The sequence below is a fragment of the Scedosporium apiospermum genome (genome assembly GCF_000732125.1).
Source record: "Scedosporium apiospermum strain IHEM 14462 chromosome Unknown SEQ_SAPIO_0165, whole genome shotgun sequence".
Taxonomy (NCBI): Eukaryota; Fungi; Ascomycota; class Sordariomycetes; order Microascales; family Microascaceae; genus Scedosporium; species Scedosporium apiospermum.
The window spans coordinates 380,870-407,423 of record NW_015971866.1 but is presented as its reverse complement, the minus strand read 5'-3'; the positions used below and the strand labels follow the sequence as shown (position 1 = coordinate 407,423).

The following is a 26,554-nucleotide window of genomic DNA, read 5'->3' as shown; positions in this document are numbered from 1 at the left end:
TCCCGAGCCCACGGATAGGCGAGGAGGCGGTGGCGCCGCAACACGCCCCTTTCCAACTCCCACAACTTTCGACACCGCTTCAAATCATTGTTCTGTCCAAAGATTGGTTCTGCAATTTCGGGCCGGCTTTCCGTTAGCACGACTTAGTCATACATTAGTGTCACATGACGGTTTCCTACTGGTTGCCAACTGGCAACACGCCAACGCGCCAGCACGCTTTGAGCACGCTGAGAACGGGGGCTTGCAGGGGACTTGAAGCACACTAGGACAGTTGCAGCACGCTATTCTAGGGCTGACATATGCCCTAAACCTAATCCGACTTTAGCACATGGTGCCCCCCACCAGAATGTTGGGATTGATGGGGTCAACTCCGCTGAGTAGCTTCGAAAAAAAATGGAGAATTTAATTCTCCATTTTTCCCTTAGTGCATAGCTTAAAATGCCCATCTCTTACTACTCTCCGACGTCACCGTCCAAACTTTGAACCACTCTCGAACCGTGATCTCCGTTAAGCGGGGAGTGCGGGGATGCACCGCTGGAGCATGTAACCGTTTCACGGCCGAGATCACGCCGGCGTGGTGGACGGGATGGTCCAGTGGCATAATTGCCAGACGTCCGAGTTACTGCACGAGGTGCTTCAGAAATCCCCATGCTTGGGATTCCAACGGAGATCCGTTGTCAATTGGTACGGTCCAGGCCCAGTCCGATTTGATGTACCGAAATCTGATATTCGCCATCCACTATTGGTGAGCCTACAGGTACAAGTATGCGTAATCCCGTACGAGACGGTCAAAGCAGCTAGACCAACCATTCGCATGCAGCGCTGCAGACCCAAGTAAGAAGGTGCCTCAGTACTCCGTACAAACCAAAAACCGGTGTGGCCGTGGATGGAGAGCAAACGAGGCGAGGGAGGGCGAGGCGAGACGGTAAAGAAACAAACCCGCCCCCACGTGATGGCTGCATTCTGCATTTGCAGCGCCAAGGATCCTTGCATGGGTTTCGGCAGTCTTTGCCACGAAAATCCGTACCAGATTTGCCCAGGTCAGGTACTTTCCATGTTCCCCTTCAGCTTTGTCTGCCGCTAGCCCCAAGTGCCCAGCCCAAGTCCTGCAGGTGATGCGCTTTAATATCGAGGAACCGGTTTCGTACATCACACAACGTGCGAGCTCCCCCAAATACGAAGCTCAAATCCAAACAGACTAGGAGAATAGATGAAGTACAAAGTCGATTGACTACTGGCCAGGCCACTGAATCCGGTACGGAAGAACTCTTTCTCCGTCGGTGACGCAGTCAATTTGTTTCTTTTTTCTTTTGCAAGGAACAAGGAAGGAACTCATCAGTCAGAGCACTGTACGAAGTATTACTCACTTCCCTCACTCTCTTTCTCACTCTCGCCCAACACAAGAGCAGGGATTGATTTGTTCCATGCATTCCACCACGCCTTCTATTCCCTCAACAATTTTACCTGTTGAAGATGTGCGATGGTGTCTCTCGTTTCCATCTCTAGATCTACTAAAATAGTAACGAAACCATCAATTTCTTCCGTCCATCCAGATCCTCTCCATACACGCCACCACCAACATCACCAAGTCTAATTGTCCCATTCCGGCTTTGCCCCCTTTTCCCCCTTACGTCCTTATACCCCCCGTTCCCAATATGACGCGAATGCCCCTTTTACAGCCCGCCGACGATGGTCGGCGGTATGAGCTCACTAGCCCTACTGCCATGCCCAAGGCCGGAGCCTTCCTCTGGAACCAGGGCATGATGATCCAGGCCACTTGTCGCGGATACGCCACAGCCCAATTCATGCAACCAGAGCCCGCCAAATATTCCTATGCCCCCAATCTCGAGGCCAAAACATTCATGCAGCCGGAGCAGAATTACTACGCTCACCATCCGGGCCGCTTCGTCTATGTCAAAGATGAGGCCACGGACCAAATCTTCTCGGCTCCGTATGAGCCCGTTCGCGGGCCCGTGGAGCGATTCGTCTTCTCCGCCGGCCAGAGCGACATTCGGTGGACTACGGAGCATCTTGGCATCCGGGTGGAGATGACACTTGGCCTCCCCACCCATGATGTCACCGAGCTCTGGACCGTCAAGGTCACAAACATGTCTGGTCGCCAACGCCAGGTCAGCGTCTATCCTTATTTCACCATTGGGTACATGTCGTGGATGAACCAATCGGCCGAGTACCGCGAGGACCTCGGCGGCGTCGTTGCCTCTTGTGTCACGCCGTACCAAAAGGTCGCTGACTACTTCAAAAACAAGTATCTCAAGGACAAGACCTATCTCATGTGCGAGACGAAACCCACTTCGTGGGAGACAATGCACCAGGCTTTCGAGGGCGAGGGTGGTTTGCATGCCCCCTCCGCCCTGCAAGACTCCGAGCTGTCCCGCGGAGATGCTCGATATGAGACACCTGTTGCGGTAGTACAGTACCGCTTGTCCCTCAAGCCGGGAGAGCATCGTGAATTCCGCTTCATTTTTGGTCCCGCCTATGATGACGCTGAGATTCGCTCCATGAAAGAGCGGTATCTGAGCAAGGCAGCCTTTGAGCGATCCGCCCGCGAATATGCCGCCTATATTGAGCGCGGCAGGGGATGTCTCCAGATCGAGACCCCAGATCCTGATTTCGACAACTACGTTAACAACTGGCTTCCCCGTCAGGTTTACTACCACGGTGACGTCAACCGGTTGACAACCGACCCACAGACACGCAATTACCTCCAAGACAACATGGGCATGAACTACATCAAGCCCGAGGTAGCCCGCAAAGCCTTCCTTACCGCGCTTTCTCAGCAGGAAGCAACTGGGGCCATGCCCGATGGTATCATCTTGGTCGAAGGAGCAGAGCTCAAGTACATTAACCAAGTTCCTCACACTGACCACTGCGTCTGGCTTCCTCTTACCCTCGAGGTCTACCTCTCCGAGACTGGAGACTATGCATTCCTCAACCAGCGAGTTAAGACGGAAAATGGTGACAACTACACCGTTTTCGAACGCTTCAGCCGCGCTATGGACTGGCTCCTCTCCGAGCGCGACGAGCGTGGCCTGAGCTACATCGCCCAAGGCGACTGGTGCGACCCTCTCAACATGGTCGGCTATAAGGGCAAGGGCGTTTCGGGCTGGCTCACCCTCGCCACCGGTTACGCTCTGAAGATCTGGGCCGGAATCTGCGAGCACCAAGGAAACGAGAAACTCGCTTCGCGTTACCGCTCCGGAGCCGAAGAGGTCAACGCCGCCGCCAACAAGCATCTCTGGGATGGCGACTGGTATGGCCGGGGTATCACCGACGACAACGTTAAATTCGGCGTCAAGAAGGATACCCAGGGCCGCATCTGGCTCAACCCTCAATCCTTCTCGATCCTCGGTGGTGCCGCGAGCCCCGAGCAGCGCACCAAGATGTTCAAAGAGATCGAGAAGCAATTGTACACTCCCTACGGTATCGTCATGTTTGCCCCGGCCTACCTCGGCATGCGCGAGGATGTCGGACGCGTCACGCAAAAGCACGCCGGCTCCGCGGAGAACGGCGCCGTGTATAACCATGCTGCTGTATTTTACATTCACAGTTTGTATAGCATCGGAGAGACCGATCGGGCCTTCGAGCTGCTCCGACTCTTAGTGCCCGGTCCTTCCGAGGAAGATTATATCCAGCGGGGACAGTTGCCAATCTACATCCCCAACTACTACCGTGGTGCCTGGCGCGAGTTCCCTCGCACTGCCGGCCGGTCGAGTCACCTGTTCAACACCGGCACCGTGTCATGGGTCTATAGGGTTGTCCTCGAGGGTCTCTGCGGTCTTAAGGGTGATGCACAGGGCCTCTGCATCCAGCCACAGCTTCCCGAGGATTGGGACGGCATGAAAATCAGCCGAAGCTTCCGCGGAGCCACGTTCAACCTGGAGGTCCAGCGCTCCGATGACGTCAACGAAGTCCAGGTCCTCCGCGGCAATGAAATTCTTCCCGGAGCTAGGGTCACGAATATCCAGGCTGGAAAGACTTACGAACTGACGGTTTTGGTCCCCTAAGCTCTCACTGTTTTTGAGGGTGGTCGTCTGAATTGTGTTTGTTTTTTTCCTTTCATGCTCGCGCTCCTTATATTCGCTCGTTTTGGAGGACTAAAATTGGAATCTTGGGATTTTGCATTCATGGCGGCTACTTGTCGAAATAACGCCCGGGCTACAGTCGAGGGCTTTTTGTGAAAAAAAAGTTTTATGTTTGATCGACACAATGAAATTGATTATTCTATTAGCTTTCGCAGAAATTCGATTCTCTTTTGCCCTTGTGCTTTATCTACCTCTAGATGATATTCGCTAGTCATAAAAGGCAGGCACTGAGAGTCGTAAGTGCCGCCCAGTAATGTACAATGTACATGCCATCTGCAGCTGCCCGCGGGGGGGGGGGGAAACGAAAATACCAAAGCGCAGAAGCCTGCCACGATTGCTTGTAGTTTACACAGACGAGTGCATGTTACATGTTTTGATGATGTGTCTAGAGGTGAATGGTCAGACCCAGTTCGCTGTTCCTATGTCGGGTTAACATCACCGCCAAACGTAACCCATTATGCGAGCCTGGCAGTCGCCTGCTCCCCTCAACCCCAACACCCCCAATCCCACACCGAAGCCAGCAATGGGTCGAAGATAAACTACCACCAGCCATCTGCCAGAGCTTCCTGGCAGGAGTTCAGAACTGACGGGCTTTAGAACTGTCGATCAACCGAAGCGAGCCCTCTAATTTTATAGGACTACGAGTAGTAAGATGGCAGGTGTAGTTCTGGGTTAATAGAAAATTGCCTGCAACCTAGATAAGAGGGATCAGCAATATTTATTAAATGATGGTATTTGATAGGCGCGTCTGGTGTGATTGATGCTGACGGGTTGCATTCCCTTGCTCGTTGGGGAAAATTGCCTGCAGCCACTTGGCGAAGTACGCAGGATACTTGTCACGCTTCGAGCCTTGCAGTTCCTAGTGACCTGTTCTTCTGATACGGGGGTTGGGAGTTCTTATTCTTATTTATATCCAGGGAATGCAGTTTTGAGAAAACTCGTTTTCTGTATTCTCCAATGTCGCGTATATATTATCACTTTCCCCAATCCTTTCCAGTACTAATATACAACGCTGCGACGTGAGAGGCTCGAGATGTCATCCTCAGATGCCCAGGCTTCTCCAAAGGAGTGAGCGTCTCCCTTATACGAAGGAAGAGTAATCATTCAATTGACCCATTTCCGCAGTAACTTCATTTGGATTTACGACTTTGGCGTTGCCTATGATAACGGTTATGAGCGACGCCCGGGCGATTTGCATGAGCTCTTAAAGTCAGATGCCCAACGAAGCTTGCAAAGCCCGCAATTTCAATGGATCCATATACCGAAAAATGACTACAGAATTGTCGAGGTGCGTAATAATGGCTTTGATTATGTCTGATATCTTCATTAAAAGTCCTTGGGGGCGTCGAGAATAACGGACGTAGAAATGTCTCGATATTCTCATCGATGATGGAGAGACTGCCCAGCGTCGCGACGATTGGTCTCGTGGGGTTCGACCTACACGGACAATTCCTAGTGGGATCAAACCGGCTCACTCACTTTGCATGCAACCCTCTTTCAAGGAGGTACAAGACAACGGGACGGAGTCAGCCAAAAGGACAAAAAGAGAAAGCAAAAAGGAGGAGCTGTTATTCACCCTCTATGTGAGTCGAGTCTACACCAATGCCAGCGGAGTGAGATGTTAATCTATAATATAGCTTCCGTATCTGAGCTGGTCTACATATAAAGAGTGGGAAGATATAATTGACCTACAAGCCACCGAAATGGCGCAGAAAGGGGGCGATTTCCATCCCCGGAGAACGTTGGATCAATTTTTCTACCCCGGGCTGCGAACCACCCACCATCGTGATATGCGGCAAACTGTGTCAAAATGGAGCGGCGGGAACTCTGAGCCGCGAAACACTGACCATGGAGATATGAGAGGCAGTGGGGACTCCAAGTCCGTACCGTACAATGGCAGAGAAACGGCAGTTGACGACAGCGACATGCTCTTAGTAGACCAGCTTTGGATGTGGGTTTTGGGCGGCGACGGTAGGTTCTCAACCCTCAAGTCCCCATCCTACGTCGTGAACATTTTCATATCTTTGGACCAAGCCTAACACTTAGAAGGCAAGAAGACAACCGTGGTAACGTGTTTTCCATTTGGAAAACATTCAGATCGGAGCCAGTCTAGGGAACCAATCTCCCTATTGGGATGTGACCCCAAGCAATGTGAAGATTTTTACCACCTTATGGCTCTTATTGTCCAATACGCTCTGACAAGCATCTTCACCGAGGTCAATGCCCAACACAAGGACCTCTTCGAGTTGTTCAAGTGGGCCGTGTCAAATCTAGTTGGTTTCTTTTTCCTTTCCATCATTCTCGAAGCTTTCTCGTCGCCTTTACAGGTTTTTTTTTTTTTTTTTTTTTTTTTTTTTTTTTCATCAACTGACAGCCCAGTCTAGGATGCACGTCACACCGAGCTTTTGGAGTCCTATGAGAAAATGTTGTCCAACACCCACAACGGCCAAAAGTTTGGGCCGGAGGAACTGAAGCTGACATGTGATATTGCGGATATAATGGACGAATTGAAAATGATTCGAACCCTCCTTGATACGCAAAAAGAGGTGTTAGGTTCAATGCGGGATGTATTGCTTCGGTTACACCCGGGAGAGGCGAACGCTGACAAGCAACAACCCGGCGGTCTTGTTGTCCACAATTCCACATTCGATTCTATCAAAGTAGTGGGAGCACCATCGTCTCTAGTACAGCTTTTTGATATCTCTGCCGCAACCTTGGAAATTGAGGAAGGAGCTGGTATACCTCTCATGACACTAGGAATTAAAGGCTTGGCCGGTACTACCATTAGAAAGGCGAACTCGAGCCTGGAGAACCACGCAACCCGCGTCCAGAGACTTCAGGCCGATGCCTCCACGATACATCGGAGAGTATGCAGTCCCGAGTACGCTGTCGCAGGGAGATTTTCGGGAATGGCTCTAATTTCGCCACTAGTTTCTAGAGCTTCTTGACCTTAAGCAAAAGCTGGCCAGCCTTGACGAAGCCCGCATGACGACAAAGCAAGGTTATGCTGTTATTTTATTCACTGTTGTCACCATAACATTCGTACGTGGAACGAACGTCATGCTTATCGGTTGTGTGCACTGAGGCTAACTGTATCTGTAGCTACCGCTCTCCTTCTTCACATCATACTTCGGCCAGAATGTCATTGAGATAACCGGGGATGAGAAGAATCGTAAATCCGTTGATCTGTGGAAAATAGCTGGTATTGTCAACCCTTGCTACCCCCTCGCCTCCACTATTCCATTATCGGACCTAACACTCCTTAAGGGCCTATATCTGCGGTGATAGTTGTTATCTCCTTAGCTATCGCGCTCTTCATAATGAAACCGAAGTGGTGCTTTAACAGGCGCAGAGGAAGAGACGAAGAAGGAGGCCAACGTCCTGACCCAAAGGAGAAAACCACATAGAAACGGTTGGCTAAAACTCCCAATGCAACGAGAAAAGAAAAAAAGGTTAAATTAACTCTGTAACTGCGGGAAGGAACTTTTACTGGCGCCAAGTTTCTATAGTGGATGACGACCTTCCAGGTTAAGGTGAGAGGTTGCAAAACGAGCGGTCATAATTTTTTTTCTTTTTCTTCTTTTCATTCTTGCACTAAGTATAAGCTAAATAATCGGTCATATCTTTCAACTGAACTATTCTATACAGTCTTCTCATTTCCTAGTTCCAATTCAGAGATTTAATCTTCTCATCCTATACCTTCCAGTGATAAAATCAGACCGCACGTCTCCATCTTCTTCTTCCGAATCCTTCAGTCAATGCCATCATGTATCCAATTTATCTCTTTCGTTTCTTCTCTCGTGCTGGGTCTCTCGGTATGGCCCCTCCACCCTTTCCCCTCGCGATATATTCACACGCCTCAAAGCGTTGTTCATCTCGATGGAGATCACAGCCTCGGATGCCAACCACTTCTCCTTCGGTAACGCCGGCCACAGGGTCTCCCAGCAATCGGGCACACTGCCAGCACACCTTATGTCCGCAGCTGAGAGGCCAGAGAGATGTGTCGCCCCGCAGGCACCAGGAACAAGCTTCGATGCTGCGCACCTCCAGTCCGGGGATGACGCTGTAAAGCTCTCGAAGGTTAGCGCAGTGCGCTGCCCAAAACACCATGTACCGGGCTTCGCTCTCTGATTCCCGTCCCGGTTTCAAGACAGCATTTGATGCGCTTTGCATCTCGTCGAGCATCTGCATGGACTCGTCAATCTCGTCGTTCCAGCGCATCATCAACTGGTCGACAAATTCGGACTGGAACGTGCCGTAGGAGAAGACTTTACCGGCCTTGTCCTGGTGCAGGTACGTGTTGTCATGCGCCAGGCGGGCGGTGATGCATCTCTGTCCCTTCGGGCCGATAAAATCGCACTCGCAAACGCGATCGAAAAGGCTGTCAACGGCCTCTGCAACCTGCTTCTGATACGTCACCGCCGTTTTAGACGCACCACCCGCGTGGAGGTTGGCGTGTAGAAAATCCATGGTACTGCCCTTATAGATATCTTGAAGTCGACCAGGATACTTGGTGCTTGACCGGCAAGCGTCGATAGCAACTGTCGAGCAAATAACAGGAGTGATAGCGGAGCAGAAGTCTAGCCCAGATAACGGGATGTCGGCTGCGGACATCCTGTTGGCTTTTTCGGCTGCCTTGAGCAGCTCAAAGAAACCCCTCGAGAGACCTTCCTTCAACGGGTTGTGCAGGAATAGGCTCTCCAGGAAATCAAAGGGCTGATCTTCGCGGTCCTTGTAGTGGTCGAAAGCCATCGAAACCATTCGGTTGTGAATGCTTGTCGGCAGCAGGAAATTGGCTTTCGTCTTCGTTTTCTCGGCGTCGCATGCGGCATCTTTGATCATCAAGTCCAGACGCTGTAACTGATGCGAGAACAAGGTCGGGTTCGCCGTCTCCGGGACTCGGATGAACTGCACAGAGGAGTAGCAGCATCGGAGCAATTGGGAGAAATTCTCGATGTTAGAACCTTTCACTTGACTGAAGAGTCGGCGATACGTTCTCAGGACCCGGTTGCTCTCGGCAGCTGATTTATGCTGCGTGAGAATCCTCTTCGTGGTTTCGGCGGGATCCCAATCAGACGAAATGGCTGGGGACCGATTGAGCACGACGATGAGGTGCGGTAGGACAACTCGATTCACGGCGGTCTCTCGCGAGTTCTGCGCCCATTCGACGAGCTTTACCAGGGCGGCCTCGATTTTTTGTGTTGCCGAGGACGGCATGGCGTATACGATGACATCGGAGAAGTTGTACAGAAGGCGCGGGAATAATTCCTTTACTGCATTTTGCCTGTTGCCCCAGGAGCTCAGGGGTCTTTTAGATCCGGGGTTGAAAAATGAGAAGAGCTCCTCCATCCAGTCCGCATGCTCGGGTTTCTTGTCGGCTTTCGCCCTGGAAAGTTGGGCGGATACACTGTCCTTGGCCACCTTTGCCGCTGATGGTTGGCTGCCGTCGTAGAAGCCCTCGCTGTCAGCATAGAGAAGGAGCATCCAGGGTTGGGTAGCGTCCACATGTGGTGCCTTGTAAAGATGCACATCTCCCGAAGTCGGTTGCGAGACGTCGCGACCAACGATCGGTAGCATGACAGAAGATGCTGCTATCGACTTGAGACTCTCAATGTCCCATGGTCGCTGCATCAACGAGCGAATCAGTGTGCTCTTGCCCGCACGGGTGTCGCCGATGAAGGATGCAAGCTGCGCGTAACATTCTGACTGGAAGGATAGTTCGCGTCGATGTTGTACAGCGAGCTGTTTGAGTCGAGGATACTCCTCAAGCCCAAGTTTACCATCCTGCTGTCGGTCAATGGAGAACCAGAGAGTGAATAAGTCTTGCTTGTGGTGATGCATCCACTGCTCTTCTGTCCAGGATGGGTCTATTGCATCCTTGAATAGCTTGCTAATTTCATTGGAACCTTAGAATTAGAAACGCACGCGGGAGGAGATTGAAGATAGAATTTTTAAAAAAAAAGGAAAAAAGAAGAAAGAAATCAGGGGAGGAGGTCGTAGAGGGAATCGGGTGTTCTTACTATTGCTCATATGGGATAACTGGATGACGAGGGTCGTTCCGACGATGCAACGGCAATCCGGCCCAACACTCTGTGCAGAGAATCTGGCGACATTTACCGCAGTATTTTTCACCATCGTTCTCACAACCCTCACAAATGACACGGTCAGGATCAGCCGTGGATGGTGCATCCTCCGTCGTTTCCGGCTTGAATGGGCGGTCCTCGCCATTATCGGAGCTGCCAGGGGGTTGGCTTTGTTCGGCATTCGACGGTGGATGCGGAGGAGACTCGGCGGCTTCTTCCGACATGGGTAAGCTCGTTTGTGCTTGCAAGTGCACCATCGTGCTGTTTCAACCAAAGAATCTAACTCGAGGGAATATGCAACGAGCAATGGTCTAAGGGGAATATTTTATTTTTCTTTTATTTTTCTTCTTTTTGTTTTTGTTTCGATCTTTTCGGGGCTTCAATGATCGATTTTAGTTCACTCTCTCCTCAGTAGTCGGCACCATAGGGCAGCAATCGTTACGTACACCTAAAAAACCCAACCTGATCTCACCGCTTCAGAGAGAGTCGCCTCAAGATAAGGACTGCCCAACACCTATTGTCTGCTTTCAGTGGCTTCGGGTTTACACAGGGCGAGTCACCTGTTCCCCACTTGGCATTTTACGTGGTGAGAGGTTACTCGCTGGAACGATTTGGCACACGACCACGTTAGGCTCCAGGCACCAAGTGGCCAGCTGTCTGGTAGTAGGAATGCTTGGTTGGATAAGTATGTACACTCTTCTAGTGTTATGTGGCATTACATTCCCCGTGCACCCCTTTGGAATCGGGCTCTTTCTATCACGTTGCGTTCATGTTCCCGTTGTAGAGTCCCTATATCTCATCTCAGATACATTTCCAAGCCGCTTTCACCCAGAGGGAGGGCCGCGATGTCCATCCGGGACTTCCGTCATCCAAAATGCGTTTAGGAGCCTATTCCACAACTTTTTCCATCTTCCGGTCGGACGTGACCATGTATTCTTGCTACTGCCCCCCAATTCCCCCCACCGCACTCGCCTCCATAAATATGACAGAAGGGCATTAACCCAGGGTTCTCGAAGAAGCAGATGTGAAGGACGTTAGCCTTCCCTTTCCAAAATAGCTCGAGCCCTTGTAGCTCAAGATCGTGAGCTTGGGACTAGACGTTAGCAGTGAGCTAAAAGGCCAATGCGAATGGATGTGATCGCAGTTTTATATCACGGCTGAGGCTGTAGAATCATGTACGCGCTATGGCTGAAGAAGCAAGACAGCAAACGAATCAATTCTACTACTCGAGGATTCATACGACCAGTGCAAAATCATCTTTGATACCACAGCTGCTTGGACGAATGTGTAAGCGTCTTTTTTTTTTTTTTCTGAAAAGATTCTCGGTGGCTGATTCAAAGTTACCGCCGCTTGGCACCGAAGTCTTAAAGAAAGCGAATACGCTGAGGCTTAACCACGTCCGAATTCTCTTTGCGAACAAACAATAGAAATAGTCGAAGAAGGATGGGCTCTGATCTATCGGGTCGGCCCTGAATCGTATGTGGACCAGGACTTTCCCGCAATCGAGAACCACTCTGCAGGTCCGGTTGCGGCCGGGATAACGGAATTTATTGTGATGAAACCTCGTGATGAAGGGTCCTGGATGACTACGTTCATCGATTATCATACATTATTCGCAATGTAATCAATTACATTCTTTGACTCTCTCCAGAAGTTCCCCATGGCCGCGCCCTTTTATCGTCCCGAGAGGCTAAATCCTTAATCTGGCATATCTTACTTGTCCCTTGGTTGTGCCCCCATCCGCACGCTTAGTTCCGTCAACTCACCGTGTTTTTATACGTTTATAACTCTGGTATTAGACGGAGGGTGCTCTTTACGAATTATAGAAAGAGGATAATAGCTGGATATGGGTCAGCAAATGCCTCGCGCACCTATCTCAAGTATCTCCTACCCTCGGTTCTATAAACTAACAGTCGACTTGGCAGGGCAGAAACAAGCCTACACATTTGGGAAGATCAATTGATGATATCATCTGGAGAAACAAATAATGGAGGGTCGGGTGTCGGCTGGAGTCTTGGCTAGAGACTTGAGCAATTATGAGTGAGTTAAATCAGCAGATATCTTGAATTCTTGGCCTCCAGAGCCCCCCTCCCCCGGTTGACAATTTCCGGGGATTTAAAGGTCGAACACTCAGCGAAATCGCAATTTTGGATCTAATACCTCTCAGGTAGGTTGTCTGGAGAAGAACGGACCCGAGAGGAGGGCCACCGGCTGATTCTTGCCGACTCCACACTTGGTGTCACATCAATCTCGACGGGAGAAGCTGTCATTGTCTCACCAGGTCTGGGATAGAAACCATGAACAAAGAGGGTGTGAGAGACTAGGATACAGGGTGCGGCTCACTTTGGAAAAGCGTTAAACACCAGGGACATTCTAGGAAACCCCATGCAACTAATATCGGCCAGGTTGAATGCCACCGAAAATTAGATTTGGTGGCAATACCTGGTCCTTTTGCACTGGTTGGCAGCCGCATGTACTATGGTGTCTGCTCCCGGGTGGCAATCTGCTCCGCGGAGCAGTTACTTCGGATCCCTGTATATCGGCGAAGGCTCTGTCGTCACGCCACATCTACCATTGGTATTGTTGATCTACCATAATTATAAAATCGACAAGGCAGCGTAGTGGTGGGCAGTCTGCAGAACGCGGGATGGTGGCCAGTGCCCGCGTGCATCTCTCTCCCGTGACTTGGGTCGAACTTGAGGAGGCAACATCTAATCTTCGATATAGTGAGCATAGAGGAGCCATAAAACGGAATGGGCGAGGCCATGAAATGAATTCGGGCTCAATCTCTACGACGTTGGGAGAGTGAGGTGGTGGAGACAGGATTCGGGCTTCCAGTAACATTGAAGAACTACTGATTCCAACACCCGAAATGGCTACCCACCTCAAGATCACCCACCTGCAATATTTCCCACCCCTCCTAGTTATGTTTAGGATAAGATAGGAATGAACGGGTAAAATGCTTGGCATCGTCTCGGTCGCTAGGATCCCGGGGTTCCTCGGATCCGCGAACGTCTGCGATCGCCGGAGGACTTCCCCGGATCCCTTGGGCGGGAATCATTGATGTAATACAATCTACACTATGGCAGGGCCGGCCACACTTGGCAACATAGGCAGCATAGGGGGCAAAAAGCTCATGGGTTTATGAAGGAGGTAAACACGCCTTGATCTAACCCTCGTGGTTCTTCATAACGGGCCCATAACTTCCGTATCCCCGTCGCCCGCCCCTGGGCTGAGAATTCAGGGCGGAAGATTAATTCAAAGGGCCTGGATTGCACTGGTCGGCGGTCTCGGATATGGAGCAAGCGTCATCTTTGAGTACGGGCTCGGTAGGTAACGAACCTTGAAGTAAGCCACTCGTGAGCGTTGGAAAATGGATTACCTTGGTGGCGATTCACTATTTCTTTCGTTCTTTTGTTCCCCAATCTCAAGAAGCTGCTGTCAAAATTTCCCACCGCAACATCCGAAACACTCCCTTGGAGATTAGGGTTAATATCCAAAGGACTGGTGACAGCTCTCCTAATATCACCGATATCCGGCTCGCAATTTATAATGCCAGCCACGCGTTTGGTCCGCCCCAAGTCTTCCACGATCCAGCCCACCTTGACTACAGTTTTCTCACCTTTCCTGGCCCATCTCGGCTGTTCGGAAACATCACTGTAGACCCATGCAGGTGTGATTTTGGGATAAAGTGCGCGACCACTGGCCGCGTAAGCTAAGAGCAATTCAGCCGGGAAACGGGGAGGTACTTGGGTCTTATTTATTATTATTAACTTCTTTATATCGACGAGAGTCTTGGCTTTGGCCAGTCGAAAGTGCTTAGTTCTTGCGTGGGCCCCAATCTACCCCGCAAACCAATATACTTGATTTGGATTTTTTTTCTTTTTTCCTCTCTTTCCTTTCTCTTCTCTATATGTTCTCCTCCATCGAGCTTTTGCGCGGTGTGCTGTGGCGTTTCCCCGGCGGAAGAAAGCAACTTCTCAATAGCCAGGCCCAGACCCTATGTAGTGAGACGGAACGAACCAAAGGAGCCTTTTTATTTGACAGGCGGCCGACGTCTTACAGCCTAGCGATGCGGGCGATATCTACGGCGGGCAGCACCAACCTGAGCAAGCTCAAGTGTACCCCAATTATGGTTGATTCCGCCTATTGTCTTCACCCTACGCGTAGTACATACTGTATGACACAAGGAAATACGGCATCTTGCCCGGCCATGATTTCCGCACGCTGTTCAAACAGAAGGAAAAAAAAAAAAAAAAAAAAAAAAAAGGAAAAACGCACTGCACTTGATTGGTTACTCTTTATTATACACCCTTGACCTTGAAAAAAAAGTTAAGTAGCTGCGCTCGTCATTGCCTCCCAAGAAGCACCTTGACAGCCCGCGGAGGGACGTAACCAAAATTGATCCCATCTTTAAAGTGAAATCCGATTTTGACAGCCTGTATTAATATCGGTCCCTTGTAGCTTTCCGGTCCAGGCTCCGTTTTATAAAAGGAACCACCGCGTCCCTATTTTAACCTTTTGGTTCTCTCATACCTTGGAAACGAAGAGGCAGTGGATTTCGTCAGTCCTCTCCAAGTTTTCTTTTCCCCCTCACAAAAAGCTTAGTGACTTGTATCCTACAGGACACAAAGGGAAACAAGAAGACAATGCGTCTCATCAAGGCCATCGCCTCCGCGGCGTTGGCGGGCCTCGTTGCGGCCGATGCCGTCAACGATTTGGAGAATAAAGGTCGGCCAGCTCTCGAAGCCGCGATGGAGAAGTCCACGACGTGTAGCAAGGACAAGCTGAAGGTTCGAAGAGAATGGTATGTTTTATCTACAATCGGTAGCGACACGGATCGGGAATCCGCCAACTCTATGTTATTGCCTAGAGGAGGTACATCTGCGGGGCTGTATTCATTAACGATCACCCTAGGGGCGACATTTCCAAAGAAGAACGCAAGGCTTACATCGACGGCGTTCTCTGCCTTCTGGACACCCCCTCGAAGCTCGATCCCGAGCTCTTCCCAGGTGCCAAGAACCGCTACGATGACTTTGTCGTAGTACACATGAACCAAACCCTATCCATCCACGGAACAGTACGTCCCTTTATCTCGTCAACTAAACTCTCTCTCGATTTCGTACCCATCCCGTTTCTAATGCCGCCATCTAGGGTAACTTCCTCGTGTGGCACCGCTACTACGTCTGGGCGTGGGAGAACGTCATGAGGACCGAATGTGGCTACAACGGAACGCAGCCAGTAAGCCAACACAAATTTCCCTCATCCACAGTGTTACTCTCTAACATACTTGCAGTACTGGGACTACGGTCGTTGGGCCGAGGATCCTCTTGCCTCCCCAATTTTCGATGGCAGCGACACCTCGCTCGGCGGAAACGGTGTCCCCGTGGCTAGGAAGCGAAACACTCGCCTCGACAGACATAAACGTCAGATGGAAATGCCGGGAATGCCCGGAACACCCGGCGGTGGTGCTGGAGGCGGTGGTGGTTTCGGTGGCGGCGGCGGCTTCGGTGGAGGTGGTGGCTTTGGAGGAGGTGGTGGTTTTGGCTTTGGTGGTGGTGGTAACGGTGGTGGTTGCATCGACTCTGGTCCTTTCAAGGAGTAAGTTCTGCGGCCCACCCCCGCATATGAGGAAGGTTTGAGAGGAAGCGAAGGAATCTTGGCGCTCACATTTTTTTTTGTAGTATGGTCGTTACCCTCGGTCCTATGTCTCCCGTCGTCCAGCCGGCTCCCGCACGCAACCCTCAGGCCAACGGCTACGGAAGCAACCCCCGCTGCCTTCGTCGCGACATCACCAACACCCTGGCCATGAACTTCGGCAAGACCGAAGATATCGTCAAGAGCATCACCAACTACAATACTATCCTAGCTTTCCAGAACTTCATGCAGGGTGGCTCCGGCGTTCACGGTGTCGGCCACTTCACCGTGGCTGGTGATCCGGGTGGTGATTTCTACATCTCGCCCAACGAGCCGTCGTTCTGGCTCCACCACGCAATGATCGATCGTATCTGGACGATCTGGCAATCCCAAGATTACGAGGCTAGGAGGATGGCTATGGAGGGTGGTACGAGCATGATGGGCGGCGGTAGGGCGCAGACCCTTGACGACCCCGTTGACTTGGGCGTCGTCGCGGATGTCGTCTACCCGATCAGGGATCTCCTTAGCTCTGTTGATGGTCCTGGTCCTTTCTGCTACGTATACGAGTAAATGACGCTCGATTTTCTTTTCTTCTCACATCATTAAGCTCTTTACCTAGACTGTGTGGGCGTACTAGCTCGCTGGACAATACGATTCATCAAAATGTAGTTAGGTTTCTATGATTCAATCATTCACGAAGTTTCATCATCGGGTCTCGAAAGCACAGGATAATGATTAGCATTTTCCTCTCCTGAAAATGTGACATAGTTGCTACGGTCGAAGATGGCTCATATCCTTGATCTTAGTAAGATATCGTTCAGCATCGGTAGTTGCTCCTAAATCACATTTCCAGATTGTCCTGTCTAAGAGTGGGTCTGGATTCGGGATTCAGCCGGAGTATATTGCTACTATATTCTCCTCTCTCACTTGGGGGAATACCCCAAGCCTCTGGACTAAGCGAGAAAGTGACAGCACGTTCCTTCTTATAGAAGCTGAACGTCAAAGGGTGAGTTGCCGCGTCAGCGACCTTTCCTGAAACGTGGTGCCGGCTCAGTTGCCGAGCTAATAGCTAAAATCAACATCAATAGTTGAATACCGGGTTCGGGCTGTTAATCGCACATTCATTTACTTGAACTCACTTTTACTAAATAAATCTATTAAGCAACTTTATCGGGATATGAGTCTGTCTTCGGGGGAGCTTGGTTTGTCAACCTTTCGCATTGGGAAATTATTGGGTAGATTTTCTTCTGCTTTTTATAAAACCTTTTCTTTTCCTTTGGATCAAGGGCGTTAAAGCAAGGGTTACCCTAAAGCAACCTTGTCATCATTATCGCAAAGGGTCGCCTTGAAACCGGCGAGCATTTCCTAGTTTTGTGCGACTGTCAGTGTACATTGAACGCGGCCACATGACTGGTGTCCAAAGGGAATAGTATCCCGAATCACTGGGGAAGCACAGAAGACTCCAAAACCTTTTGGACGATCTATACAGCATTGGCTTTGGCCCTAAACGACTTGTTGATGAGAGCGCCAATGAAACATGCATTATCACGCATATCGATCGATCGAATTCCCCCCAAAATCCACATCTACGAGAACATCCCCAACTGAGTCAACTGACCCACTATGAATTCCCATGCTGTTGCCTGTTGCCGGATATCCCCATCAACGACCTCTCTGAGATTGTGGCACATTTTGAGGCTAAGAATGAATTGCCTCCTTTGGGAGCATTCATCCTTGGATTAGCCGAATAGGAGAGGAAACTGGGTGCTAGGCCACATCTTGTTTCTTTGGACCGCGATCGATTTACCGCCCAAATTTACTTGTCCATTTATTCGTCGCTTATCCTATGTAGAAATGTTCAGTATAATTGGCCATTTACTCTTCGTATCACGGATTACATTCTTCTTTAGCAAGTTAACCGCTGCATGGAATGCGACCCTGCGGTTGATTGGCTCCACGCGACAATTCCGCGGTTGCAACTCAACCGAACAGGTCTACCCTCTCACATACGAACAACGAGACACAAGGAAGAAGGAATTATCGATTCCATTAAAGAAGATTCCATCTGCACTCTTGCCTCCTATCATAACAATAAGAAGTTATATCAAGTTTTCCGTCACAGCGACGGCAGCTTCAACGTTTGCTTCTTCGTCGAGTTTCTTGATGATGGTGTGCGGTGGGTTGAGCGGATTCCAATCGGATCTGCCGTCCATGACGTTTGGGCTAAGCTGTAGAGCAAGGTGGCCACCATGCGGTAAATCAATTGGCGATACGCAAGCTAATGCCATGGTAACTGACGTGTCATGTTACATTCGAAACAAGACTACGATCCCGATACCCTGTGTCCACAGGTTCGGTCGGGGTGAAGCCTTGACTGAAGATCCGTTCACGACAAAGGCATAGCTTATCATGGACTACGTGCCTGGACAGCCGCTTGACGTGCAGTCCTTGGCAGCTGATACCCGGGAACGACGCGACTATTTCTATTCACAACTCATCGATATCTTCGCTCAGATGCGCCAGCTTGAATTCTCCTCCGCAGGGTCCCTGATGCCAGATCCAAGTGGGGTGATAATCTCGTAATGGGACCCTTTTCCTCTATACATATTAACGAGGTGCAGGTCCAAGGATGCCAGCTTGTTGCTCCCCAGGCCGCGTTCTCCTCTGCCATCGTTTACCTTCACCAGTTGCGTGTGATGACAGAAGCATACGAGTTGCCCATGAGCGAACAGTCCCTGGAGACAGCCCACCTGGAGGGCTTTGCGCTCGAGCATTTGAAGAAAGAGCTCTTCAAGTTCATTGACCCCCATTGGGAGAGTGGACCGTTTGTTCTATCTCGCCTAGACCTGAGGTGGCCAAATATCATCGTGGATGATGATTTAAATATCCTTGCTGTCATCGATTGGGAGTGGACAGGCTCTATCCCCCGACAACTTTTCACGCCACCATCTTGGTTCGCAGGCCGCGAACCACTGTTTGTGACTGGCCGCGCTGAGTTTGCTCATTTCCGCAAGATCCTCCTAACTAAAGCTGACACGTCGGGCGCCTGTCGTCTGCTTTCAGAGGAATGGGATTTCGAGTTGCTGAGCCGCGTAGGACTTCCTATTGCCGAGCTGCTACGTCACCATTCTCAGCTGATTGCCATATTTTACCGGACCCTGTATCCGAGACTCTTCGCGGCACCTAAGCAAGAAGTGATCCCACGGTTTTTCGAAGATGATGAGAATGACAACTCGCACGGGAAGTCAATCGGAGAGTGGAACGCTCAGAGCAATACGCACAGTATCTTAAGGATAATGGATTATTTGTGCCTGACAAAGAGGCAAAGGCTGCCTGTAAGTTGGCTGAAAGGATGAGAAAACTAGAACAACAGTTAAAGGCACTGCAACAAGGCGCAGATCCCCTCTAAATGGAGAGCCGCGTTCCGCGTCTGCATCAAGCCCCTTGCTCGTAGCTTTCCAAGGCCCGTTTCTCAGCCCGTAGCCGGTCGAGACCTCTTTCCCTAGCCCCGATAGCTTTCTCGAAGTCTTCAACAATTTTCTGGTACATCTCCGTCGTCTGATCCTTACCCACCGTTTCACCCTTGCCTCGCCTCTTTGTTGAGCTCGACACACCGCGGGAAATTTGGTCCCGAGCAGATTCCGAGACATTGATAGTGTCCTCAAGCTCTTTTTTCTTATTCTGGATCCACTAGACTTCGCTTGCGATCCGAGCCTCGATGTCGGCGATCTGTTTCCGCCGTTCTTCCGTGATAGTGGGCATGTTAGGCTTTAGGATTTAGTCATTAATGTGCATCAAATATGTGTAGGTCCGGGGTGGAAGTTTACAAACGGACATGCCTTACTCCCCTACTCGCATTTTCTTAGAATACCAGAGAGCGTTGGAAAACCGAAGCAGCTTGGATCAAGACGATGATGCCCAAGCGCCTTTCAAGCAGCGCCACAGCCGGTTCGGACAAGCTGTGACAGCTAGGCTGCCTATCTGAAAGTGGAGGCTGGGGGAACAATGAACGCGGGAAGCATGATTGATCAAGTGAGATGACTACAATTGTAGTCTGAATCAGAAGAATGCTAAAAAATACCTTGCCGTCAGCAGAATGGTATGGTCCATGATGTTGGACACAATGGTAGAGCCGCCCAGCATTCTCTCAAAGGAGGTCGAATAACACTTCCTCTCATATGTTTCTCTAGCCCCGTGTACCCAATTCTCTACTCAGGATTACTAGTTGCCGATGAGCGTTCTTCGGTGTTCACTTCACTCGCTGAATAGGTAACATGCACTTCAATTCTGAGTCCTGTCATTGACGTGCTATTTTTCAGATCCCTCAGGTTTTATCTGGAATCTCAGAAACTAGAATGGGGCTGATGACACTGGCCGCTAGTCATGGAGCTACACGGTCAAGAGTGAACACGTCCTGGCGCCCTTAAAGCAGACTGCCTACCTCATCTGCATGGATGATGATGAATTCTTCACTTCCAATTGAAGGACGGGTTGGACTGAAAAAAATACATGCAACCGTCGATAACACAGCTGAGAAGTTCATCGCCAAACAATGCCGGACTTCTGACCCCAGAGTAAGAAGAAAATGGTCTCGTTTATAAGCTATCAGCCTGGCTGCGTTTGGTCGATGGCGACATGAAGTTGTTTTAGAGAATAGTAGTGAGGAGCGATGTTCCTGCTGCGGGTGCATTATTGTCAGCCGTGTTTGTGATCAGGCTGTTCCGTCCACAAACTGGGTCCTTCATCTTCGTCCTGCATTTCAGCTCCTGCAGCCAAGGCAATATAATGACAGGTATCTTGCTCTTTGTAGCGCCAAAACCCCAAAGCCCCGGTTGGGCCCCCTATCTCCAAGAAACGAGCACTTATCGCTTGCTGCCTGCTTTCGGCTCCCGAAGAAGCTTTGTCAAGGACGAGGAATCACTGCGCTAGATTCCGGCCCGCGCAGTCACATCGACCCCCGAGCGCCATCTTTCCTTTTACGATTTAGGCATGCGGGCTGGGGGGCAGTGAGTCCATCCTGTGTCACGGTATAAAATCGCCCACACCACTTGGTTCAAGACTCAGCTCGAGGTTCCGCGCCTTTGCCATTCTCCTCTGCCCTCGCGACGAACATCCCAACCTCCATGATCATCTCCATTTAAATCTTTAACCACGTTTCGAAATATACTAGCTACAGCTCTCTTTCTGTTGCCGATTAGCACACTCGGAGCCGCAAAAGAAGCAACGGCATTGAGGGATTTAATATCATCATCCCCAGGTTTTAGCGACCTCAGTGATTGCGGGCGTTGATACATAATGAACACCAAGGGATGCGGAGTGACAGGCCTGATCAGCCACTTTGGATGCGAGACCGTTGCCTGCCTCTGCTCTTCCGCGGGGAGGGGGGGCTACCTACACTTCTTGAGGGAGGGGGTAGATCTCTACTGCGGCCTTCGGGGGGACGATGTGACGCCACTCCTTGTTCTTAACCTTTCCAGCGAGTTCTGCGACTCACAGCCCTCTACAGCAGCGAATGTGCGAAAATTAGAGGAGAAAAAGCTAAAGAAACAACCTCCCCCTTTCGTCAATTACTACGATAAAAAAGAGGTAGTAGTGGTTTCTACTATATGACGTTTAAAATTTCAGGTTCTCTTTAAACAATAATGAATGCCGATTTCAGTTGCCGAGCTGAGGAGCTAGTCAGATATGTCTCGGAAACTATAGTAAAGAGCCCTGAATTTACGGGTTGGTGTCCGATCACTAGGACGATATCCGGGCCGGTGTCGTAGCCCTTTCTCGGCCACAGCATATCCCCTGGATCATGCCCATCTCCCAGAGATTCCGTTCCGGACCAGCTCAAGATCACGATTCCCAAGCGAACCACCTGGTATCCGGCTATTGTCGAAATTAGCCAGGACTTGTGGCAGGGCCCTGATAAGCAGGTTTAATGAATTGACCTCACACGATTTACAATCAGCTATCCCCTGCCCAAAATGTTGAGCGATTCACAACGATCACCACCACAGTCAAATTAATTAAAAAAACGGATCCAGTAACAGCAGAGCCGGAGGGCACGCATTAATCGGCTACGAGGGTCGGGTGCTAGATTGGAGAAAACAGGAGATCCTCTATCAGTTTCCGAGTGATAAAAAGGGGGAGGTCCCGGTTAGTCGAGATCTTCTAATTCATATCATCACTTTCTCATATAGCGTACTCAATCTCCAGGATGAGGTTCATTCAGTCTACTTTCACCGCTGTTGCTGCTCTTCGAATTGGCACTGCCATTGCCACGGCTTCGCCCGGTTGTGGCAAAGCCGCCCAGCTAACCGCCGGAAAGCACACCATTGATGTCAAGGGCAAACAGCGAGAATATATCCTCAAATTGCCCGATAATTACTCCCCGGATCACCAGTATAAACTCATCTTCACCTTTCATGCTCTCGGTGGCAGCGCCCAGCAAATCGCGGATGGAGGCATGGGAACTGAGCCCTACTATGGTCTTCCACCTCTAGCCAACAACAGCGCCATCTTCGTGTCGCCCAATGGCCAGGTGGCGGGCTCCGCATTTAACATGATGGGCTGGGGTAATGTGGGTGGTGAGGACATCGACTTTGTGGACGCGATGATTGAGGAGATCGAAGCGGCGCTCTGTGTTGATCAAGGCCTTCGCTTTTCGACCGGCTTTAGCTACGGTGGCGCAATCTCATATGCCCTCGCCTGTGCGCGCGCATCCAAGTTCCGTGCCGTTGGCATCCTTAGCGGTGGCTCTATGTCCGGGTGCGAGGGAGGCAGGCCCTCAGGCCCTATCGCGACGTATCAGCAACACGGAAGCCGGGATCAGGTATAGACGGCGTATTGAGATGATCGGAACAGAGGCTTTATGGGTAACTGACTCCATCTTCAAACGTGTAGGTTCTCAATATCGACACGATGGGCCGAGCTATCCGTGATACAATTATCGAGGCCAACGGGTGCAGCCCCGTCACTCCCGAGCCACAACCCAGCGGCAACCAAGCTACGAAGATTGAGTATAAAGACTGCGCCGATGGTTTCCCTGTTACCTGGGTCATATTTGACGGCACACACACCCCTGGATATGCTGATGCAGGTAATAGTGAGCCTATGGCTGGACCTAACTTCTGGCAATTTTTGTCGCAGTTTGAATAAAAGGGGTAAAGACACTGAACGGAAAGCAGCTTCCTCATCAAAGCCGAACTCTCCACTTAGCGATTACTGGGGCCAAACAATAGCTAGTATTTATAACGCGGTCACGGAGAGGAGATTTCCCCAAAGATAGCCGTTCCTCGGGGGTTTCAAATGAGATTTTTCTTCCCAAGGGTCCTCTATATAAAATGCCCGCAGACACTCAAATGATCGTGCTCAAGCCTCGGTGCGAGGAAATGTGAATCATGGCGACCGCCACGAGATGCTCAGCACTGAAACCACAGAGGACCATACGTTCTCAGGCACCCCAAACTTCTTAGATGACAGTTCCAAACCATTGCGAACGCGTGGCTTGCCGTGGTGGGCTTGGCTGATCAGGGGACCGCAGATCCACTGATATGGAAGGGTCGTCTTCATTCCGCTCCCTAAACAGGGCGAACTTTTCGTTTCCGTTCGACTTCTGGTACATCAGCAAGCATAGCCAGGCAATTTCCAGATGGCGTGCTGTTTGCTTCTGTCCAACAAGCCCATTAGACCCGCAGGCTGACCACAGGCGATCACCTCTTCAATCGATTAACCCGAACGCTATTACGACTCCTTTGGAGATCCCAAACGGCTATCCCAAACGGCTCGGCGTAGCCTTAGCTCGGGTAATGATTTCTATATGTGGGGGGCGGGGCAGGCAATAGCCACATGAAAGCCCCAGGTCCGCCTTTGTATATATTATAAAGATATTCCACTTAGGGTTGTGATGCGGATGATGGGCACTAGGCGCTATATTTCGTTCACCCTGGGAAACTTATCCATGGGAGCGGGAAGCCGGTGTATCAATTGAGATCTGCTCGTGACAGCGCTCTTGACACGGGAAATAGTAACCTCATTCATATTTGAGGGACTGCAAACCCTATTCTTTTAGGAGATCTCCTTAAGTCGTTCGGCTACGACATATTAAGTGGAGGGGTAAAATCAAAGTTCACACGTTCATTGGTGCGCATGTCGCATCGCCGAGATAGGAATCGTGGTCTCAATTCTGCAGCTAACCGGGGTTGGTGAAGGGAAGTTAGGTCCTCCTACCTAGACTTGGTGATGTCGTTGACGGGCGATATTGCGCAGATATTGCCTATCAAGGCTACTTGCTTGGAAAAGCTATTAGTAGTGGAAAGAACCAGTCACCATTTGATCTGGTGACCGGAGCAAACAGTTCGCGTTGCCACCTCGCTGCACACTTACTCGAAACTGTCGATGTCCCTGATTCGGTGGGACCTGGGTAGCATGCATACGCCAGGGTCCGGAGACGACAGACTCCTGTTACCATAGGCTAATAGGAAACGCACAATGGGAATAGTGATTGACGAGCCGCACCCCTCGCAGGTGTGCTGATGAGAACTTAAACCCCATTAAGATATGGGGGATGAATTCCTTCGCCTGGAACTTTCTGTGAGGCACACCTACAAAGCATTTATCCAGATGGGAAAATGGCTGGTATTCAGTGATTTCCTCGCTGTCCCTTACCTGTCGGGTGGTATCGACTACGTGAATGATAAATCGGTGGAAGCCCGGACAGCCTGTGCCCACAGTTATTAGGCGAACTGGCCCTGGACGTATCATTCTCGGGATACTCATCAAAAATCCCGTCTAAGCACTTCGAACCAACGACGCGTCACTTTATATATTAGGTTCGTATCGAGCTGTCAAGGTGCGGCTGCATCACAACCGGATCGAAAGCCGACTTTGAATCCCGGGTTTCGCTTCTCCCCATCGGCATGGTAGGACGGCAAATGAGTATTGAAGCTGAAAGGGCGGATGTTAATATGCGAGATGAAAAATAAATTGTCGCTACGTGCTTGTTCCGAGGAATCATGGCGGGTAACAAACGAAAGGAGTAATCTGAAGGCCTGAGCTTATTCACAGCCGCATAAATATGAATTTTACCCAAAACTGTATGCCCGAATCAGCCATGATTTATTCAACGGTGTACTAAGATTTCACCAAAAATTTAACCAAAAGTGGCACCGCTTGTAGCAAGATTATAAAAAGGGTTCCAGTAAACATCGACTCAGAACAAAGAATGTGTGCTCGGCTTCTCAACCAGTAGCCCTCATTAAATTATAGACTGGCCATTTCGACGCGCCCCTCGTGGTTAAAGAGCCCGTCTACTTCTCTTCTTCTTCTTGTTCATCCTCTACTCAGAGCCACAATGGCACTTCACAAATTGGCTGTGGTCCTCTCCGCCGTTTCGAGGGTATTTGGCGCTAGCTTAACCCAAGTTACAAACTTCGGCGAGAACCCAACGAAAATCCAGATGTTCGAGTATGTGCCCGATAAGCTTACAGAATCGCCGGCCATCATTGTCAATGTAAGAGGGCCGTCTCCAGCGATAGCGTGAGTGACACTTCATCCACTGAATCTAACTTTTTATAGCTTCACCCATGCGGCGGCAGTGCAACCTCCTGGTTCCGGGGAACAAGAATGCCTTCCTATGCCGACCAGCTTGGATTCATCTTGATATACCCCGGCACTACCAATATGAATAACTGCTGGGACGTACAGAGCGAAGGCAGCCTCACACATGGCAAGGGAGGTGATGCCCTCGCCATCGTCAATATGGTGGACTACGCTCTTAAAACTTACAGCGGAGACCCAGAGCATGTATACGTCATGGGCTCCTCTTCAGGCGCCATGATGACCAACGTGCTTGCAGGCTCGTACCCCGACGTCTTTGAGGCTGGTTCTGCATACTCCGGTGTTGCTCATGCCTGTTTTGCTGGCGCTCCGTCTGCAACTCCTATGTCGCCTAACCAAACCTGCGCCCAGGGACTCACGCATACCCCTGAGGAGTGGGCAGCCTTTGTCCATAACTCGTACCCTGGCTACGAGGGCCGCCGGACCCGCATGCAGATCTGGCATGGTAACTCGGATTTCCTTGTCAGACCGCAGTGTGCGGTGGAGGCCCTAAAGCAATGGTCGGCTGTATGGGGCGAGACCAACACCAAGAATGTCACGGGCGTCCCCTCGGCGGCGTACACCCAAATCCTCTTCGGTGATAATGGAGCCAATGTTATGGGTTTCTTTGGACAAGGTGTTGGACACACAGCACCTGTAAATGAGGAGTTTACACTTCGGTTCTTTGGGCTGATGGATTGAAGGTATGAAAGAAGAAAAAAATCTTGCGTGATGTTCGATGTAAAAGGGGCGGTGAATGTAAATAGTCAATAGCACAGAATGATCTCGCGCATCTCCCCTCTTCGTTCTTTAAAATATGGGTTTCGTCATCCTACTATCTATGCAGCCGATCAATTGCGTCTCTGCCGAAGGTCGAACGACCTAATATGATATCGCATGGCTCTTCTTTGTATCATCCATGAGCGATAGAGCATTCTAGTCTTGCAAGGAGGAGGTATGGGTCGTTTACGCCCATCTTTAATTGCTCTGATTGTGCTGCTGCCAACTTAGCTGACGTATTTTCTTCTTGAAAAACTAACCGCTCAGTTTTCTGACGATCTTGTCAAGATTAATCTCTCTGACGAGACAATAAATAAAAGGATGGCGAGACACCTGTGACTACGTCCCAGCTGCAGCTTAATTATG

At 50.4% G+C, this 26,554-nt stretch overlaps 6 protein-coding genes and 1 pseudogene across 6 annotated transcripts; 6 read left to right on the top strand and 1 right to left on the bottom strand.

Annotated features, from left to right (window-relative positions):
* Positions 1-1,655: 1,655 nt before the first annotated feature.
* SAPIO_CDS10286 lies at positions 1,656-4,025 on the top strand (annotated as a pseudogene; the record flags this gene model as incomplete).
* A 2,501-nt stretch (positions 4,026-6,526) lies between these two features.
* Positions 6,527-7,388, top strand: SAPIO_CDS10285 (uncharacterized protein; the record flags this gene model as incomplete). The annotated part of the gene is made up of 3 exons (XM_016783898.1): positions 6,527-6,970; positions 7,035-7,145; positions 7,206-7,388. The coding sequence occupies 3 exons, from the start codon at positions 6,527-6,529 to the stop codon at positions 7,386-7,388; spliced, it is 738 nt and encodes a 245-aa protein (XP_016638741.1).
* Positions 7,389-7,880: 492 nt separating this feature from the next.
* On the bottom strand, positions 7,881-10,443 carry SAPIO_CDS10284 (uncharacterized protein; the record flags this gene model as incomplete). Its single annotated transcript, XM_016783897.1, has 3 exons — positions 7,881-9,011; positions 9,075-9,993; positions 10,124-10,443. 3 exons carry the CDS (start codon positions 10,441-10,443, stop codon positions 7,881-7,883), a joined length of 2,370 nt encoding a protein of 789 aa, XP_016638740.1.
* A 4,392-nt stretch (positions 10,444-14,835) lies between these two features.
* Positions 14,836-16,393, top strand: SAPIO_CDS10283 (uncharacterized protein; the record flags this gene model as incomplete). Its single annotated transcript, XM_016783896.1, has 5 exons — positions 14,836-14,993; positions 15,104-15,266; positions 15,341-15,427; positions 15,483-15,787; positions 15,871-16,393. 5 exons carry the CDS (start codon positions 14,836-14,838, stop codon positions 16,391-16,393), a joined length of 1,236 nt encoding a protein of 411 aa, XP_016638739.1.
* Positions 16,394-18,405: 2,012 nt separating this feature from the next.
* Positions 18,406-19,329, top strand: SAPIO_CDS10282 (uncharacterized protein; the record flags this gene model as incomplete). Its single annotated transcript, XM_016783895.1, has 2 exons — positions 18,406-19,158; positions 19,216-19,329. 2 exons carry the CDS (start codon positions 18,406-18,408, stop codon positions 19,327-19,329), a joined length of 867 nt encoding a protein of 288 aa, XP_016638738.1.
* Positions 19,330-22,028: 2,699 nt separating this feature from the next.
* Positions 22,029-22,969, top strand: SAPIO_CDS10281 (putative feruloyl esterase C; the record flags this gene model as incomplete). The annotated part of the gene is made up of 2 exons (XM_016783894.1): positions 22,029-22,643; positions 22,715-22,969. The coding sequence occupies 2 exons, from the start codon at positions 22,029-22,031 to the stop codon at positions 22,967-22,969; spliced, it is 870 nt and encodes a 289-aa protein (XP_016638737.1).
* A 2,194-nt stretch (positions 22,970-25,163) lies between these two features.
* SAPIO_CDS10280 (Feruloyl esterase B) lies at positions 25,164-26,110 on the top strand (the record flags this gene model as incomplete). Its single annotated transcript, XM_016783893.1, has 2 exons — positions 25,164-25,322; positions 25,388-26,110. The coding sequence occupies 2 exons, from the start codon at positions 25,164-25,166 to the stop codon at positions 26,108-26,110; spliced, it is 882 nt and encodes a 293-aa protein (XP_016638736.1).
* Between the last annotated feature and the right edge of the window lie 444 nt (positions 26,111-26,554).